The sequence below is a fragment of the Solea senegalensis genome, linkage group LG9, assembly GCF_019176455.1.
Source record: "Solea senegalensis isolate Sse05_10M linkage group LG9, IFAPA_SoseM_1, whole genome shotgun sequence".
In the NCBI taxonomy this organism is placed as follows: Eukaryota; Metazoa; Chordata; class Actinopteri; order Pleuronectiformes; family Soleidae; genus Solea; species Solea senegalensis.
The window spans coordinates 17,808,469-17,825,526 of record NC_058029.1 but is presented as its reverse complement, the minus strand read 5'-3'; the positions used below and the strand labels follow the sequence as shown (position 1 = coordinate 17,825,526).

The 17,058-nt window shown below is 40.2% G+C and overlaps 2 protein-coding genes across 3 annotated transcripts; both read left to right on the top strand.

The window, feature by feature from the left end:
- The first annotated feature begins 309 nt into the window (after positions 1 to 309).
- gpr20 (G protein-coupled receptor 20) lies at positions 310 to 3,536 on the top strand. Its single transcript, XM_044034831.1, has 6 exons — positions 310 to 562; positions 666 to 932; positions 1,019 to 1,263; positions 1,662 to 1,746; positions 2,579 to 2,704; positions 2,876 to 3,536. The coding sequence occupies exons 1-6, from the start codon at positions 344 to 346 to the stop codon at positions 3,083 to 3,085; spliced, it is 1,152 nt and encodes a 383-aa protein (XP_043890766.1). The 5' UTR covers positions 310 to 343; the 3' UTR covers positions 3,086 to 3,536.
- A 560-nt stretch (positions 3,537 to 4,096) lies between these two features.
- On the top strand, positions 4,097 to 16,848 carry slc45a4b (solute carrier family 45 member 4b). 2 transcript variants are annotated; one of them, XM_044033099.1, is made up of 13 exons: positions 4,097 to 4,251; positions 6,024 to 6,680; positions 10,014 to 10,202; positions 10,286 to 10,465; positions 10,593 to 11,242; positions 11,470 to 11,613; positions 11,840 to 12,088; positions 12,209 to 12,328; positions 12,444 to 12,543; positions 12,629 to 12,709; positions 12,852 to 12,982; positions 13,309 to 13,377; positions 13,488 to 16,848. In XM_044033099.1, exons 2-13 carry the CDS (start codon positions 6,458 to 6,460, stop codon positions 13,782 to 13,784), a joined length of 2,433 nt encoding a protein of 810 aa, XP_043889034.1. In that variant the 5' UTR covers positions 4,097 to 4,251; positions 6,024 to 6,457; the 3' UTR covers positions 13,785 to 16,848. The 2 variants fall into 2 exon arrangements, with proteins under 2 accessions (XP_043889034.1, XP_043889033.1); XM_044033098.1 differs by having other exon boundaries at positions 11,467 to 11,613.
- Positions 16,849 to 17,058: the final 210 nt, after the last annotated feature.

Below are 17,058 nucleotides of genomic sequence, written 5' to 3'. Positions count from 1 at the left end.
GTCACTAAAATAAGGAGCTAGTAACCTCAGAACAGTTAGAATCCTAGTCCTGCTCTGTCTCTTTATTCATGTAAAGTTTAGACTAGTCCCGCAGTCCTTTCCCACAATATAAATGCAAGTCAGTTAATATCACTCTTTGTGTCGCCTGTGACACGTGTTGGTGTTTCCCTGTTGCACTGACGCTGGATCGAACAGCCACCAACTCATTCAAGAATACTGAATACCATCTTGCAAGATGAGCAGATCATAAAGGTTACTATATTAAAACAGGGTGTCATTTTTGTCTCACAGCCTCTGCACCAGCACGGAATCATCATCATCGTTATCCTTCCCATTATCACCTATGTGCGTCCATATCACCGTGACGATGGACTCCAACAACACTGGGTCCCTGGTTTATATCAATACTTCATTCCCCATCCTGCCTGTAATATCCAGTTCCACTAATAGAAGTGGAAGGGAAGCATATTTTCAGAGACTGGCTCATTTGGATGAAGGACTCTATAACGACTTTTACGGCCTCTGGATTACACTGATGGTCATAAACTCTCTCATATTCCTGGTAGGATCTTTATTTTGGTGTTGAGTGTCGACACTTTTTATACAACGTTGTACCGAAACAACTAGTCATCTTCACCCATTTCATATCTCCCTCACTTTTCCAGGTGGGCATGGTGCTCAACACCGTCGCACTTTATGTTTTCTGTTTCCACACCAAGCAGAAGACCACCTCAGTCATCTACACCATCAACCTGGCAGTGACGGACCTCTTGGTGAATCTGTCGCTGCCGACTCGCATCCTGCTCTACTACAGTGGAGGAGCTTGTCTCACCTGCTTCTACCTGCACATTTTCAGCTACTTTGTCAACATGTACTGCAGCATTTGGTTTCTGACCTGCATCTGTGTCGACCGCTACCTTGCTATTGTGCAGGTGGGTCTGTGTTCCTGCTCTGTGATGCTTTTAAGTGTCTCTTTGTAACTCATCTGACTCAGTTCTCTCACGTGACGTCCTTGCAGGTTGAAGCTTCCCGTCGCTGGAGAAACTCCAGTGTGGCCAAATGTGTGTGTGTCTCGGTCTGGCTGTTTGCCATTGTGGTCACCTATTCCTTCCTCTCCACTGCTTTCCAGCACACGGGCTGCTGCGTGTCAAAGCTTCTCTTCCTGACCATCACCGAGTTTTTCCTGCCACTCATCGTCATTGTGTTCTTTACCTTGAGGGTCATGTGGGCCTTGGCTGACCGCAGTCTGATGCAGCAGAGCAGGTGAAAAACCGTTACACTGGCAAAGATAAAATAATGGCATATGCTTTCCATCAAACCCTTTGGTTTTGACCGACATCAGTCAACACAAAGCATGAAGAAGCAGCCTTTTAATTTAATGCTCCTCATGCTTGGGAGCAGACTTCCAGAAAACCAGAGGTCTGCTTGGAGTCTTTTGAATCAGGTCTCAAAATGTTTTTGTAGAGTAATGCAATGTCCTTTTATGGCTTCATCTTTTCTGCTTTTAAACAGTTTTAATACTGGTTGAAACTTTTAAAATGCAATGTCCTATAATAATTTAAACTCCTCCTGCTCTATTTGAACAGTTTTCTATAAAACACTTTGGAATCGCCTCGCTGCGTGAAATGTGCTGTGCAAATAAAATCACCTTGTTTCCTTAGGGAAAGGAGAAGAAGGGCTGTCCAGCTGCTGACCACAGTGCTGATCATCTTCACTGTGTGTTTCACACCCTTCCACATCAGACAGGTGAGTCTAGTGCAAAATCCTCATGTTTTTAAGGGTCCAGTGTGTAAGAGTTAGTGACATTTGAACAGTGTTGTAATGTAAAGTACAAATACTTCATTACTGCACTGAAGTACAAAATTCACATAGTTGTACTTTGCCTTGTTATTTATATTTCTAGCAACTTTTACTTTTACTCCACTACATTTCCTCTCATATAGACCATCAGAGCCAGGAATTTAACCCAAAACCTTCCAATTGAAAGACAACTCTACCTCTGAGCTACCATGGCTCTATCATTTCACTCACCACTTTTGTAATACTTTTACTTCTAAAACTTAAATACATTTTATGTCAGAAAATTACTTTTGATACTTAAGTACAATAAATGTCATATACTTTTACTTATACTTTAAGTAATATTATAAAAAGTGACAAGAGTCATTTTCTGGTAAGATACTTGTACTTTTACTTAAGCATCCCTTTTAGGTGCTTTATAAAAGATTTCATCTGATGATGGTGGACTGTATAAACACTGAGGACCCCTCTCTTTCCTAAGCGTGTCAAATAACTATAGTCAGATTTGTGTAAGGATGTTCTTTTTTGTAATCTTCCATTTCAAAATGTGAGACACAAGCTGTGACATGGCAGCGCAAACGTGGCGGCCTAAAGAAAGCAGGGCCCTTTCCTAAAGTGCATTTAAAAGTCTTCTACTATAACCAAACAATTTTTTTTTATAGCAATTATAAACTTATACAAACATATTAATGGGCAGCATGCTCAATTTCAGCCAATATGAACGTGTAAGTCCTCAGTTTGTTTGTTAAATGTAGTGTCTGTGTGTTACTGTGTGTAGGTGGTGGTGTACTTCCACCCAGAGATGCCTCATCACGCTATTGTGTACCACTTAACCGTCACTCTCAGCAGTTTGAATAGCTGTATGGATCCTGTCGTCTACTGCTTTGTTACAAATAACTTCCAGGTGAGGGTCTTTTCCTTACTCTCATCTTCTTTCATTCCATTTACTTTTCTTTACCGCCTGATGGAAGAGTTGAATCCACCCATACTTGCCTGCAGCCACCCATCATGCACTTTTTCATTAATTTATGTATTGATTCACTGGATGATTTACTGCCATTTTTTCCCCAACTAGGCCACTATGAGGCATCTTTTCCATCGTGCAGACCCTGAACATACTAGCGGTGACATCGTCAGCATGCAGCACAGCTCCAAGGCCTCTGGAGCGACGGCTAATGCCATCACTAATAATGTGATCATGATGACCAAGTTTCCCACTCCATTACAGGGACACACTGGGGAAGAACCACACGATGTAAATCCCCTTTCACAAACTAAAAAATAGAGATTTATAGACACTCACCTGGGGACACGTGGCTGTTATGTGTCTGACTCTGCACGTACTGGCCAGTGATAGTGAGCGTGAAATGGCAAAACTCGGATTTATGACATGTGTCCACAGCAATTTCATATTAAGGACCAACCTAAACATAAAAGGTGGCATAAGAACTGCTGCAGCAAAGCTGCTTCTTGAAGAGATTACAACACTGACAATAGACACCTTGAGTCTGCAACTCATCATCAAACCTAGTGTCAAAGAAACTTCTCTTGTTCAAAATTCAACATAATACAGACCATATTATGATCGTATTATTAACCATACAATGACCAGTGCCACATACCACTGTCAGAAAACATTTGGGATGACAACATTTGTGCAGCAGAGGGCAACATTGCACTCCCTTTTTCAGAGCTCATTACTGACAGAGAACAGTGAAAATGTGATCAGTCTGTTAAACTGTGCTGAACTGTAAATGTTTGAGAGCAGGGTTCGATGCTCTGAATCATATTGTTATCTCTAAGAACGCCACATGTGTGTGTTTGTGAGCTATATAAATAAATGATTAGATGTGTTGGTGGACACAGATAGATAGACATTTTGATTATTTTTATATGCATGTTCATCATGCAAGATAAGGGAGTGAATTGACACTGTAGAAAACGGAGCAGCCTTGATGGAGCTTTCAGTGCTTTCTCTGGTTTCATTAAAACGAAGTTGGATAACATGTTCTGTGCTGCTGTTATGTGCTTAGTATGCATCGATTTAGTGACTTTCTTTGTCTGATATTGATCAAAATGTAAAATAATAATTTGTTTTATCACAGAATTAAAAAAATAATGGATTTTTACAATCACTACCTTTCGTAGGACTAGTAGCAGCAGCGAGTTTTATTGATTCATACACACTATTATTACTGTAATTCTCCGCCCACTTTAGGTGAGTAGCTTGCACATGTCACACACGTTGGTTTTGACCACGCCCCGCTTTGTTACTGTGGAAACCAATGAGCCTGATGGGAGTAGTAAACCAGATGGTCACTCAGTTAGCCCGCAAAGGTTAGCCCGGGTGCTAACTCAAATTGAGTTACAATTTTTTTTGCCTCGGCGTTGACGAAACTATACAAAATGCGGAAGTGGCACCACTTCACCCCAATACGCACAACCTCTCAGGTACGTTGCACCTTTTCTGTCTCTCCATTTTGAACGTAAACTGTAAAGTACGTTAGCCAGCACACTTCGCCAAGAAACTGTTAGCCGCGAGTCAAACCTCAGTCAGTGAGTGAGTGTTAAGTTTTGACGTGCAGAGTCAGAGTCAGGCGGTTTGATTGAACCGGTCGTAAACAAACTTATCAGTCGCCATGTGCGCAGTCGTACCGTATTCACTACAATATCCAGTGATAACATCCCGTAATTCATTGTCGGGGCTGAAGCTCAGAACTCTCACTACAGCGTGTCCTGACTGGTCCAGCGCCCCCAAACATTCTTGTGTGAGTGAGTGTGTGTCAGAGAGAGATTGTGTGTGTGCGTGTGTGTGTGTCAGAGAGAGCGAGTGTGTGTTATAGTGAGAGACAGTTTAGAGTTTAGAGATGTTCAAATCTACGCACACACCTCAAATCTCAGAACATTGACTGACATCACGTCTCTTACACTATATGTGGTGATGACGCTCAACTTTCACCACAAAATTAAAACGAGAGACTTCACCCATTTATCAAAACTGTCAACACATCCCCGTAGCATGCTGCGTTTGTGTCCATCTCCGTGGTCTTGTGATTCATGTTTTAACTGTTTTGCACTTGTGCAACAAGCCCTTACAGCCCTGCCATTGTGTTGCAACAGGGCCGGTTGCATAATGAGCTTGTGTTTGATATGATGCAGGTATAAAGTAGCAGTTTTGTAGGTCAAAGTTATTATCATAGGAAGCTGTTGCATTTGCAATTACCCCGATCAAGATCATAATTCACTTTAAAATGGCAAGAAATGTAAAAGATGCAGTGGAAACAGATGAACCACTGTTTCCAGAAATTACACATTGCACACTAAGATGTGTAATAGTATTGTATCTTGTCCCATCCCTGGTGATGGATGATGTAACTCTACTAGAATCAGGAAAATGCTTATATAAAGAGCTTCATGAGATAATTCAGGTGTAGCAAAACTGCTTGATCAGTTGTTCCTTTATCTTGTCACGTGAATCATATCATGAGTCAATTTCCTCAATAAATAGTTGTGAAAAATGTTAGCTCTGTGCTATAGAATAAGTTTCATATTGGCATTTTGCCAATGTACAGTACTTCCCAGAAGGGCAGCATTTTCCTCAATCAAAAAAATGTTTAGTTTCCCATCAGGGGAACTACACTGAGATATTTTTACACGTGGGAACCTTTGAGGATTTGGCCAATGACCACATACTTACAAAAATGTACCTTATTGGTCTTGTGTTTATCCCGAAGTACAAGACCTCTTGACACGTCGTGGCAACGGCAAACACAGTAGCAGACCTATTCCATAGCTGAGCTTATTAAGTAGTAAAATCTTTAAAAATGTGTCCGGACTGATGACATTACACTTGAACTGGCCAGTATGCTGCTGTTTTACAGAGACCAAAACATTTATTTACTTGCGTTACTCTCATTTCAGATGAAGCTAGAGCCAGAACAGAGCACACAACCTCCTGTCACCTCAGATAAAAGCCATTCACAGGCACTTCAGATAAAAGCCATTTAAAGTAAAAGTTTCTTCTGTTAACACAGTTTTTTGTAATTACCTGTATTCAGTCAGAATGATGTCAACATTTGTTCTGTAAATTATGTAAATTGTATTGTGTTGTAGTGTTTAAACAACATGAATTGTATCATACAATACTTGTACTATGAACCAAAAAGAATCACAACAGAGCTGCTGAAATTATAATACAAATATCACCTTACATCTCTTCCCAGCTCCTCCCCTCTGCATACCTCTGGAGCCACACAGAATGTCTGTCTCTCTTCTTCCTGAATTTTGGTTTGTACAAGCCACAGTGAGAAACACCACTGCTGTGCATCTGAGCCACTGAGTCGTGCACACTGGTCAGATATCAGCATTAATAGTCTCAAGATATAATGGAGGGAATGTATTTTTACCATATACATTTTTGGACGCATTAATCTTATTATTATTATAGTGAAAATCACATATTATCTGGCTTTAAATCCAGAATGCACTGACCTGCACTGTTTTATCTTTGTGGATGTCATTGGCTCTTGTTAAATAAAGATGGAAATCTTGGAATCAACATTATAATTACTTACAGTAGGATAAATGTGCAAATAAGTGATACACATAGATATATCCAGCAGCATAAATAGTTCCATCCAAGTTAAACTAGACTGTAATGGAAGGAGAAGCAGAGGATAGGGAAGGCTCTGACCTCCCAGAGATGAGAAAACCTGTGGAAGAAGCAGAAGAGCTTGAGAATGAAAAGCAGATGGAGGAGGGCAGAGATGTGCAGCAGATCCCCTTGCATCGTTGGGTAATGCACGGAGCAGTGATGTTTGGACGTGAGTTCTGCTACGCCATGGAAACTGCCCTGGTGACGCCATTGCTGCTGCGGATCGGTGAGGAGACCCTACACAGTCACACTCTTGCTTTTCTGTCGCTCAGCCAGAGTTTTTGTTTTGTTGTAGATTCCGTATTTACAGTTGAAAGTTCAGCAACACTGAAAGCACTCTGATTTCCACTTTATTAAACGTTTACGAGCACAGTTTGTGACAATAGTGTATGGGATGCAGACATTAACAGAACCTTTATTAGAGCAACTTGTGTTGTGTTCTCTGAACTTTAAACCTACTGTATATCGGTCTGTTACACAGCATTGTGATAATATTTTGATTAGTGTAGCCATATAATCTATGAAAGCTGTAGCTTATTTTGTTTACCCTGTCAAATAAACAGTCTTTGTCGCAGTGCTCCCCTTGTTATTGGTTGGGCACTTTCTTTATTTAATAGATGGGTTTGATATGTAATAAAGTGTGCTATAGTTATCTATAATATGTCTACCAGTATAATTTCCAGCCTCAACAGTAGTTAGGTAATGGTTACAACAAATAACAATGATGGGGAACTTGACTGCCATTGCCAGGCCGGATATGTTGATCTCTGTGGTTGCACCACTGTGTCATGTAACCTAACCTGTGTGCCTGGCAGTCAACCGGGCTTTGAAGTTCGATGTCAGGTTTGCCACCATAGCAAAAATGGAACAAAAGCCTCTAGGTATGGCAAGAACGTCCTACACAGCACATTTCAGTTTCACTGTTTTCCTTCCTGTTCACATTATTGTAAGAAAGATTATCCATTAAAACCAACAACTGCAGGGTGTTTTTGAACATGCCCAGTTTTACTTGCACAGACAGCCCTGAACCACTACTGTCTGTGCAATAGATGTGATTGAAGTTGTGATGGATTTATTCTTTATGATGTGTCTGTATGTGAAATGGGTTCTTGCCCTGTGAGTCCAGCAGTCAAGTCGAGACCCTCAGTGAGAGGTTTGAAAAATGTTGTACATGACTCCATGTATTGTGGGTGATGAATGGTTGACTCAATTGGAGCATTATATTATTAATCTAAAGCAGTCTGCTAGTATTAATATAACATATTACATTCCTCATTAAAGATGGATCTATAAGGATAGGTACACACAGGTGGCTCAATCACAGATAAGTGGAACAGCAAGAAAATAAATGTCAAACTTACAGATTGTAAGTTTGACATTTGTTTCCTTGCTTTGTCTATTCATTGTTTTGTGACAACATCTCCTTTGAAAACATTAACATGTAAAACCTAAATGAAGTAGGTCTAGTTTGAACAGTTGAAACATTAACACTGTGTTTTATGACCTTCACTTGGCTACGGTCAACACCGTAAACACACTCAGTAAAAATGCTTTGCCAAATAACAATGTCAACCTGCACTTTGGTGAATTTCCTAGAGCACTTCAAGCTTGAACATAAAGTACTGGAATCTCTTTCAGACTGTGGACAATATGTCAGCAATGCTAATGGACAATACAATATTGCCACAGAAATCATATCATAAATAACAACCAATGTTAGTGGTTCAGTTGCACTTATCATTGATTACACCCATGTTAGTTTGCACCACTCACTCGTCAGTCAGTAAGTCCTGTGCTTTATAGCCTTCAAAGCAATTGGCATCATATCAGCTCCCCTGAGACTTGGAGCCAACGGGCATCGTGCAACATTTTTAAGAGGGAACACTTTGGACCCGGTTGGGGATTGTAGCTCAGGAAACTGACAGTTTCAAGCATGTTGGGGCATCTGGGAGCATGTCAAAGCAAGAATAGAAGATACACAAACCCAAATATTTTGTTTTCCAAAGCAACTGCTATAGCAAAAATTTGGACCTCCAACTTATTCAAATCCAAATGCCCAGATTTTGTTTAAAGCTTCATTCTGCACTCTTAGAACATGCAGACCATAGAGACGTTTGGTCATGCTGAATTCCACAAGCTGGAGCAGTTGAAAATGTGGTACTTCAGGTGCAGCTGGCCTTGTTTGGAACTAATGCCTGGGTTCAAATGTTGTTTGTCACTTTAGTAAGGCCTCTGCTGAACTTCCATGCCGCTTCTCTGTCGAGTTCTAGAGGAATTTAGTGAAGCGTAATATGTGACTAGATTGTCATTTAGGCAAACCTGGTGGAAAAATGTAACAGACTTGGACAGACAGAACTTTAAATGAATATGCCTGTGTCTTTCAACGATGGTAAGAAGACTTGTGGATCCTTTGCTTGATAATTAGCAAAAGGAGAATGAGAAACATGAAACGTGAGCAGAGCAATCAGACCCAAGTTAACTTGTTTGTCCATAAATGAGTACAAAAATAAGCATAACTTTGGCCACAATATTTATGATAATGGTTGCACTTTAGTTCGCATACAGCAAAATCTACCGATGGAAGTGACTGTCCATTCAGAACAGTGAGCAGACATGACATTCAGCCGCTACAAAGCACTTAACCTTTGCAACACCGAACTTGAGCAGGATGTGTGTTTAGCTTGTTGCAACACAGATCTTACCATTACTAAGTGTGTGATAGCTGCCCACTGGAGGTCTTGTTTAAACAAATGCAAAACAAGTCCTATTCTTTACTGCCTTTTTTTGCTGCTGCGTTTCTTGATGTGTGTTGGTGTTTTCATGAAACAAACCCACCCATGGGACCCACTCATGAAACTGCTTCATTGTAGAGGAGAGGCACAGGGAAGGAAAACAGGATAAGAACAAGGCATAATGGGCAAATGAGTTGTTTCTGTGTGAACCAGTTTCAGCAAGTTGAAACTAAATTCATTATATTACTGTATTGACAGCTATGGCAGTTACTTAAATGTATTTTCTCACTTACTTACACAACTTGCCTACAAGTTTTACCACCTGTTTAACTGGCTGGGTATAAATGTGTGAGTGTTTCCTGAATTCAGTGCATGATAAATCTGAGTTTGCTTTTATGACTCAGTCAACTGGAGGTAATCTCAGATTGGCAGATAATGCTGACTTGACATCTCAAAGCAGACTTGTAGTGACAATTTAAACGTAACTGTGGTCCTTCAGCGTCTGGTAACATCCTGCATGGCAAATGTATGAATTATTATCTAAGCCATAACAAAATATCAATAACACCAGCTAAGTCATAGGGTTTATAAGGAAAAATGGTGTGAGACCATACTTCTGGCCTCAGATGTAAATTAAACACAAAGGGGAAATATTACAAGATGCAACAGTATGTTTTTGTGTCTAAATAAAAGGAATTGTCCTTTCAGATTGAAGCATTTCAACTTTCAACACATTTGCACCTGACTTTTTCAATTTATAAACAACTGATACATCAAGTCACAGTGCAAGTGTCCGCTAACGTCTTTCAATATAATTTTGTTTCTAGGTCTTCCTGAGCAGTATTACAGTTTAACCTGGTTCCTCAGTCCAATTCTTGGTCTCGTCTTCACACCATTGATTGGCTCTGCCAGTGACCGATGTACTCTGCGTTGGGGCAGAAGACGACCATTCGTTCTGGCCTTGTGTGTGGGTACACTGCTGGGGGTGACACTGTTTTTAAATGGATCATTAATAGGTAAGAGTAGAGGCTTTTAAAAATCACTGCTTACCCAATTACTCTTTAACCTCATCTGCGTCATTTTTATTGTGTTCCTTCAGGCCTCTCCATCGGTGATACCCCCAACAACCAGACAATTGGCATTATTTTTACCGTATTAGGTGTAGTAGTGCTGGACTTCTGTGCTGACGCTGCTGAAGGACCAATCAGAGCTTACCTTCTTGATGTTGCTGACACTGAGGAGCAAGATATAGCCCTGAATATTCATGCCTTCTCTGCTGGTAACACATTGACGCCCACACACACACAAACATACACACATATTCATTCAGATATGAGGCATGTTGACTCATATTTGTTCATATTTGTGTTGATTTTCATGTTATCTGTTTCATGTTATTACACCAGGACTGGGAGGAGCAGTGGGCTACATGCTGGGTGGACTTGACTGGACTGGCACACCTCTGGGCCAAGCATTTAAATCACAGGAGCAGGTTCTTTTCCTGTTTGCGGCCATCCTCTTGATTGTCTCTGTCACACTACACATGTTCAGTATACCTGAGCAACCATTTACGCCATCCAACCAGCTTAAAGCCACAGGAAGTGGGGAGTCTATCAGCCAGTTGTCTTTAAGGCCCGTTGGCCAAATGCCACCTGTGCTTGATGTGATTGTAGAGGAGGATGCTTCTGCTCAAGGCCCAACCCAGGACCACAACGAGGCAGATCCAGAGCAAATGGAAATGGATTTCCTTACTGTGGACCGAGTGAGAAGTAAAAGTGATTCAGTCTTAGCCATGCCAGATGCCACCATCGACTTGGATCCTGACCTTGACCCAGATGCACAACATTTCTTGCCAGAGGTGCATCCCTTTCTACCAGAGACACAAGGAGAGTTAGAAGATGCTTTTAAGCCTTCAGGCCACTGTATTGGGCCCTCACCCTCTGCTGGTAAAACCCCTACCCTTACTGATGTGGTCTCAGAGCCAACATACCCAGTTTGTCCTGTACTTAAGCATCCAGTGAACCGTCCTTGCTCAGTGGACTCACACCAGAGACAGGTGATATAAGCTACAGACATTTGTTTTGGTGTAACATTATTTTGAGAATTTCAAGCAATTAATAGCCTGATAATATCAATAAATTATTTGATATGTGATTATTTTTCCTTTGTTTTACAAAATGCAATGTATGAAAGCTCCGACATAGACTGTATTCCAGTATTCCTGTATTCCAGCTATGCACTGTAGCCTCATGTGGTCTCTATGCCTCTCTCCTGTCGCAGCAGATCAAGTCTACCAATGGTGTCGGCCCTCACGTGTCCGCCGACCACAGCAGCCCAACCAAAGGCCATGGTTCCTCAAAGCCAGGAAACCGCCCCTTGAGTGCGACAGGGTCATCACGGCAACACCGGCACAGTTTCTACAGACAAGTACAACTGCAATTTTTAATTTTAATTTTTGAATGACTTTTTCAGGGTTGGTAATGGTGATTGAAATCCTTCAATTTAATCCTTAAAAGAAGACACATTTTGAAACCTAAAACTTGTTGTGTGAACCTTGCTTTCTATTCTCGTCATTCTTATTTGCTGACCACCATGGTTCATTTTGCAAATGTGAAGTAAGCTGATGTATTGTTTTTTTTCCCCCTTTCTCCAGCCTTCCTTTACATTCTCATACTATGGCCGTGTAGGATCACAGCGCAATCGACTGAGACGGACAATCCCTTCAAGCCCTCAGCCAATCACTACCTCCCGCAGTCTGAATGATCTGAGTGACTTACAGCAACACTCAGACAAACGAGAGCTCCATCTGTCAGCTAGCAGTCTTTCATCTGAGGGCTCAAGCAGTGATGAAGGACCAGACAGGGGTACAACAGTTCGACTGCTGTGGTTGTCCATGTTGAAGGTGAAGAACATTTGAAAATCATGTTTTGTTTTGTTTTTGTTTGCTGGTGCAGATTTGTGTTGTGTAACTTCTGTTTCTTCTACTAGATAGTCTTGATTTCCTGTATTTTGTCCTTTGTAGATGCCAAGGCAGCTGTGGAGATTGTGTGTGTGTCACCTCTTCACATGGTTCTCCATTATAGCCGAAGCTGTGTTTTACACTGATTTTATGGGGCAAGTCATTTTTGAGGGAGACCCCAAGGTACACAACACAGCAACATAAACACAGCAGCATGCTATATGCCACATATAATCAGTATTCAGTCTTTCTGTCATACGCACGGTACCACTGCTGCAATCGTATTGTCTTTCTTTAGGCACCAGCCAATTCCACGGAGCTACACAATTACCAAAAAGGAGTACAGATGGGCTGCTGGGGACTGGTGGTCTATGCTGCGACTGCTGCTCTCTGTTCTGGTAAAACACTGTTTAAAGAACTATTGATTGACACAATTTAACTTACCAAACCTGCCTTCAGTAACTGGTTCTTCTCTGAACCCAGCTATCCTGCAGAAGTACCTGGATAATTTCGATCTGAGCATTAAGGTCATCTACATCATGGGGACTCTGGGGTTTTCAGTAGGTCAGTTAATGCACAAGACATGATCACTTACCAGCAGTGAAATTTATTACAGTAGATTTGGGATTATAGTCTCAATTGATATGTAGATGAAGTGACATTTAAAGTTAAAATTAATGACACCTTTTACTCTCCTTTATTTTAGGAACTGCAAGTATGGCAATCTTCCCTAATGTTTATGTTGCCATGGTAATGATCAGTGGCATGGGCATCATCTCCATGAGTATCTCCTACTGTCCCTATGCATTACTTGGGCAGTACCATGAAATCAAGGAGGTTTGTTCTTCCTGATTACACACAGTCTTTTCATGATTTATAAGAAGATCATCCAAGTGTTAGCACATTCCAGTCGTCATTGATGTGATAATGTCCCACTTGTTCCGTCTCATCTCCTGTGACATTTTCTCATATCACTGTTGTTACAAAAATCACTGTCCTTGTTTGTTTTCCCATAAAAACAGAATGTTTGCCCCGAGCACCAGAGCATTCTAAAAGCAGTCAATTTATGCTTTTATCTTACTGAAAACCTAAAACCAATGACCTGAAGAGACCATCATTTGTAGATTAAGTTCAAATCTCTCCTCTTTTTTTCTTATCCTCAGTACATTCACCACAGTCCAGCAAACACTCGAAGAGGTTTTGGTATTGACTGTGCTATCTTAACCTGCCAGGTGAGTATTCTCTTTTGATGCTGACTGTCCTTGTTGTTGTAGTGTGTGATAATAGTGTCTTTGTATTTCACGTAATTATGGATTCTCACAGTATTTTCTCCCATTTCCAGGTGTATGTAAGCCAGATTTTGGTTGCATCAGCCCTGGGAGCTGTGGTGGAGGCAGTTGGCAGTGTGCGAGTCATTCCTATAGTGGCCTCTGGGGGCTCCTTCCTGGGCTTCCTTACCGCCTGTTTTCTTGTCATTTATCCCGATGTGGAGCCCAGCAACCCACAGTCGCAGGAGGCTCAGAGTTTGGTTGCTTTGTGCGGAGAATCTGACCAGAAGGGAGAAAGGAACGGTGATCAGAGCCAGGCTGTACTGGACCTCACAGACAAAGACGGGTTGAAGAAGATGGATAATCACTAACCTTGAACATGGAAATGAAAGTTGAAAAGGATAAACGCTGTTAACAACTTATCCAGGATAAAGGTTTATCCTCACCAAATCACAAGCCACAGTGTGTGAGGATTATTTCAAATCATCTATTTTATGCATTTGATGATCTGAGCGTTTCTGAAGGAGGAAAGATGATGAAACAAGAGCAGATGGTTGGGCGTTGTGGGGATTTGGATGGAGATCTTCTTGGAGAAGAGGACTGACCATAAGAAACCTGTGCTGTTACTAACTACCTCAACACCAATACAAACAAATGAGTAAATAAGTGAACCATTGAAACACAGAACCACAAGACTGTCTTTTACCAAGGAGCTACTGTTGGACTTATTGATGATGTTTCACCCATTACACCTCTCATGTGGTTGTTAACACCTTGGACTTGTTCTCTTGTGGCATCAGTCAAATAGACTGGCCCATACATTGTGTGAGAAAAGTCCTTATATTCATGGTCAAATTCTGTTTATAATAACATAGAAATATTCCCCTTGTCTGAGTTTTTGGTTGATTTGTCTCTCACTTGCCCACTTACTCAATATGATAATAGCCCCACCAGTGATGTGTCGGACTGACAAACACAAGTGATGTTAGTGCATTTATGGCTAAAACCTTATCATGATACACAATTTTCAAATCAGCTGATATCGATAATTATCAGAGTAAATGTCAGACAAAGAAAGTTTGATTTATGAGTGACAGATAATTGTGCTTAACTTTTTTTTTTTTCTTAATTTCACATTCACAAGCCTCATAATATACACTTTAAACATTAAGAATGTGGGGAAAAAATGAGCTGAGGAAATCTAACCTCAAAAGTCTGCAAATGAGGCAAAACCAGAGGTAGGGCTATAAATAAATATTTAATAATGAAATAAATATACAAATAAAATCCTTAAAATAAATCAGCCGAAAATAATGAGCAGAATTCAAAGATGCTATAAAATGGGTGGAAAAAAGCTAATCAGTGAATTAAAAGTAACAGAAGTCGTGACTAAAAGACATTTTTATGAAAAGTAATACATAATTATATATTTATATACTGTATATTCTCTACTGGCTTGTGAGACAAATGGATTCACTCCGTTAATATTCTTAAGTTGAGTGTATTCTCAAAGTGTGTCGTGTGTTTGCACAGTCGCTATATAATGAACTTGTGTTTTATTGATATTGAAGACAATTATAGCACAATGTTTGCTGTTGCTTTTCTTTTGCTCAGCGTTATTTACATGCAGAGTGGTGCATTGAGATCCAAGTGGTGACTCCAGATTAATGTGGAGACACATTCTGATGCCACTTCAAGTTGTCATTTTTGATTGGATCGCCCCCAGACGTGTGTTACCAGGTGTGAGCTTCACGTGAGCGTTTTTACAATTATTTTGGTCAGACAGAACTCAGACTTCTTAAAGAAACACAAACCTTTATTTAAAAACAAAAAACACAATTGGTTAGCACAGAGCACTTTTTGTCCGACTTCTGATCAGTACTGTCACACTGATGCTGACAGGCAAAACAGTAAAATAGTTAGGTTGTGTGCCTTTTGTATAATTTGTCCACTGAAAAAAAGAGATTACACTAAAACACCTTTCATGATACACAAACAGTATTGTTTTATAATGTAGTGAAGAGGCGGAGCAGCAGCTTTGATACCTCAGGTGATAGATTCTGCATTACAGTAAGTTATTTTACACTGTAATTGGAAACTTATCGTGGCCTTTGAAACGTGGATTTGACTTTTAAGAAAGACTGTATTTCAGGATGGCTTTATACAAGGGGTGGCAATGTATTGTATGTTTTGATTACAGCAGAAATGGGGGGGGAGTTCAATCATGAGCCTATGTTGATCACTGAACATGTGTCGTATAACTGAACAGAACAGCTCTGTCACTGATATAAGGATTAGACTTTTTTATTTGTGCTTTGTACTGAAAGCCTTACTTCACATGGTGTGCCTTTGTGATCACTTGACAGCTTTGAAACTCCTCCTGTACCGGGAGGATAAATGAGAAGAGAAGTCTGCTGAGGAGCGTTGTATTTTTAGCACAAACACATATTCACTTTCTCAAACCTAATACACTACAGACTACAATTAAGTATGAGAGTTGGTGTAAATGCCCAGAGCAACTTCAGGCTCAGTGATGAGAGCTTTATTTGTTACAATTTGGAGGATTAACGTCACATAGTCTGTAATAATAATGCTGCATATTGTGGAGAGGACAACTTCTATGCAAGGCCAATGACTGATCTACATTCAGTTTGCAAACTTGAAATTCCCTTTTCCGTGTGTTATGACCTTATCAGCGAGCACAGGGCCTTCTCAGTCTGTTCTCCACTATTCAATGATTGTTCAAAGAGGAGGAAACGGTGAAAGGGAAAATAATACACGTATTCTGCTCTCTGACGTGACTGAGAGCAATAATAATTATGGTAGTTATTGAACTCTTGTCTGTATTTCTCAGAATTTGGGCAATGCCATCAGTTTTTGTTGGGACCTTTGTATCCTGCTAAATGCTATTGTTTTGATGCCATCAGGGCTGAAAACTATACTTAATGGTGTGTTGACTGTCAATTAGGACCTCAAGATTTACTCAAACGATTTACAAGCACAAAGACCCAAAGGGAGCATCTTTATCAAATGTGGATATTTACATCTACAAAAAGGGAAAGTGCTGAGATTCAATGTAGAGATTCTGTGAGAGTTTTTTAGGACTGAGATCTGGGTTGTTGTTTTTTTTCTTTTAAAAGTACTCATTGACAAGAGAGTTACCAGTTTTGTCACTGTTGGAAATAATTTTTCACTGTATGATTTTCTACGGAGGAGGTTCGAGAACATCCACTGACTCAAACTTTTTTCTCTCTCTTTTTAAGAAGCTTAACGAGAGGTTTTGATTTCTGTTTCAGTTCTGAAATTGGTTTGGTTTATAGTTTTAATGTGTCAGAGATGTCAGAGTTCTCACATCTCACTAAGAACATCTGTTTGAGGAGAAATGTTGATTTCAATGTAAAAGTGCTGATAAAGATAAAAACAATCTTTTGAAAACATCCCTTGAATTTTTGTAAAAAAAACCAAAGCAGGCCTGATGTTCTCATTAGATGAACTTCTGAACTTGAGATATTACTGAAACATTCCTCTTTGCAAACTCAGAGTGCCAATTGCTCTTACACAATATAAATGATGAATATATGAAATAGCTCCATTATGTCATGTTTTTAAATAAAATGAATACAAATATTACATAATCTTTATTTA

Bases quoted from the DNA above. Each gene is read 5' to 3' on its own strand.
- gpr20 (XM_044034831.1), top strand. From the start codon at position 344: ATGTGCGTCCATATCACCGTGACGATGGACTCCAACAACACTGGGTCC. The intron at 563-665 runs GTAGGATCTTTA...TCACTTTTCCAG, and splicing joins TAAACTCTCTCATATTCCTG to GTGGGCATGGTGCTCAACAC. The intron at 933-1,018 runs GTGGGTCTGTGT...ACGTCCTTGCAG, and splicing joins GCTACCTTGCTATTGTGCAG to GTTGAAGCTTCCCGTCGCTG.
- slc45a4b (XM_044033098.1), top strand. From the start codon at position 6,458: ATGGAAGGAGAAGCAGAGGATAGGGAAGGCTCTGACCTCCCAGAGATG. The intron at 10,466-10,592 runs GTAACACATTGA...TTATTACACCAG, and splicing joins TATTCATGCCTTCTCTGCTG to GACTGGGAGGAGCAGTGGGC. The intron at 12,710-12,851 runs GTCAGTTAATGC...CCTTTATTTTAG, and splicing joins GACTCTGGGGTTTTCAGTAG to GAACTGCAAGTATGGCAATC.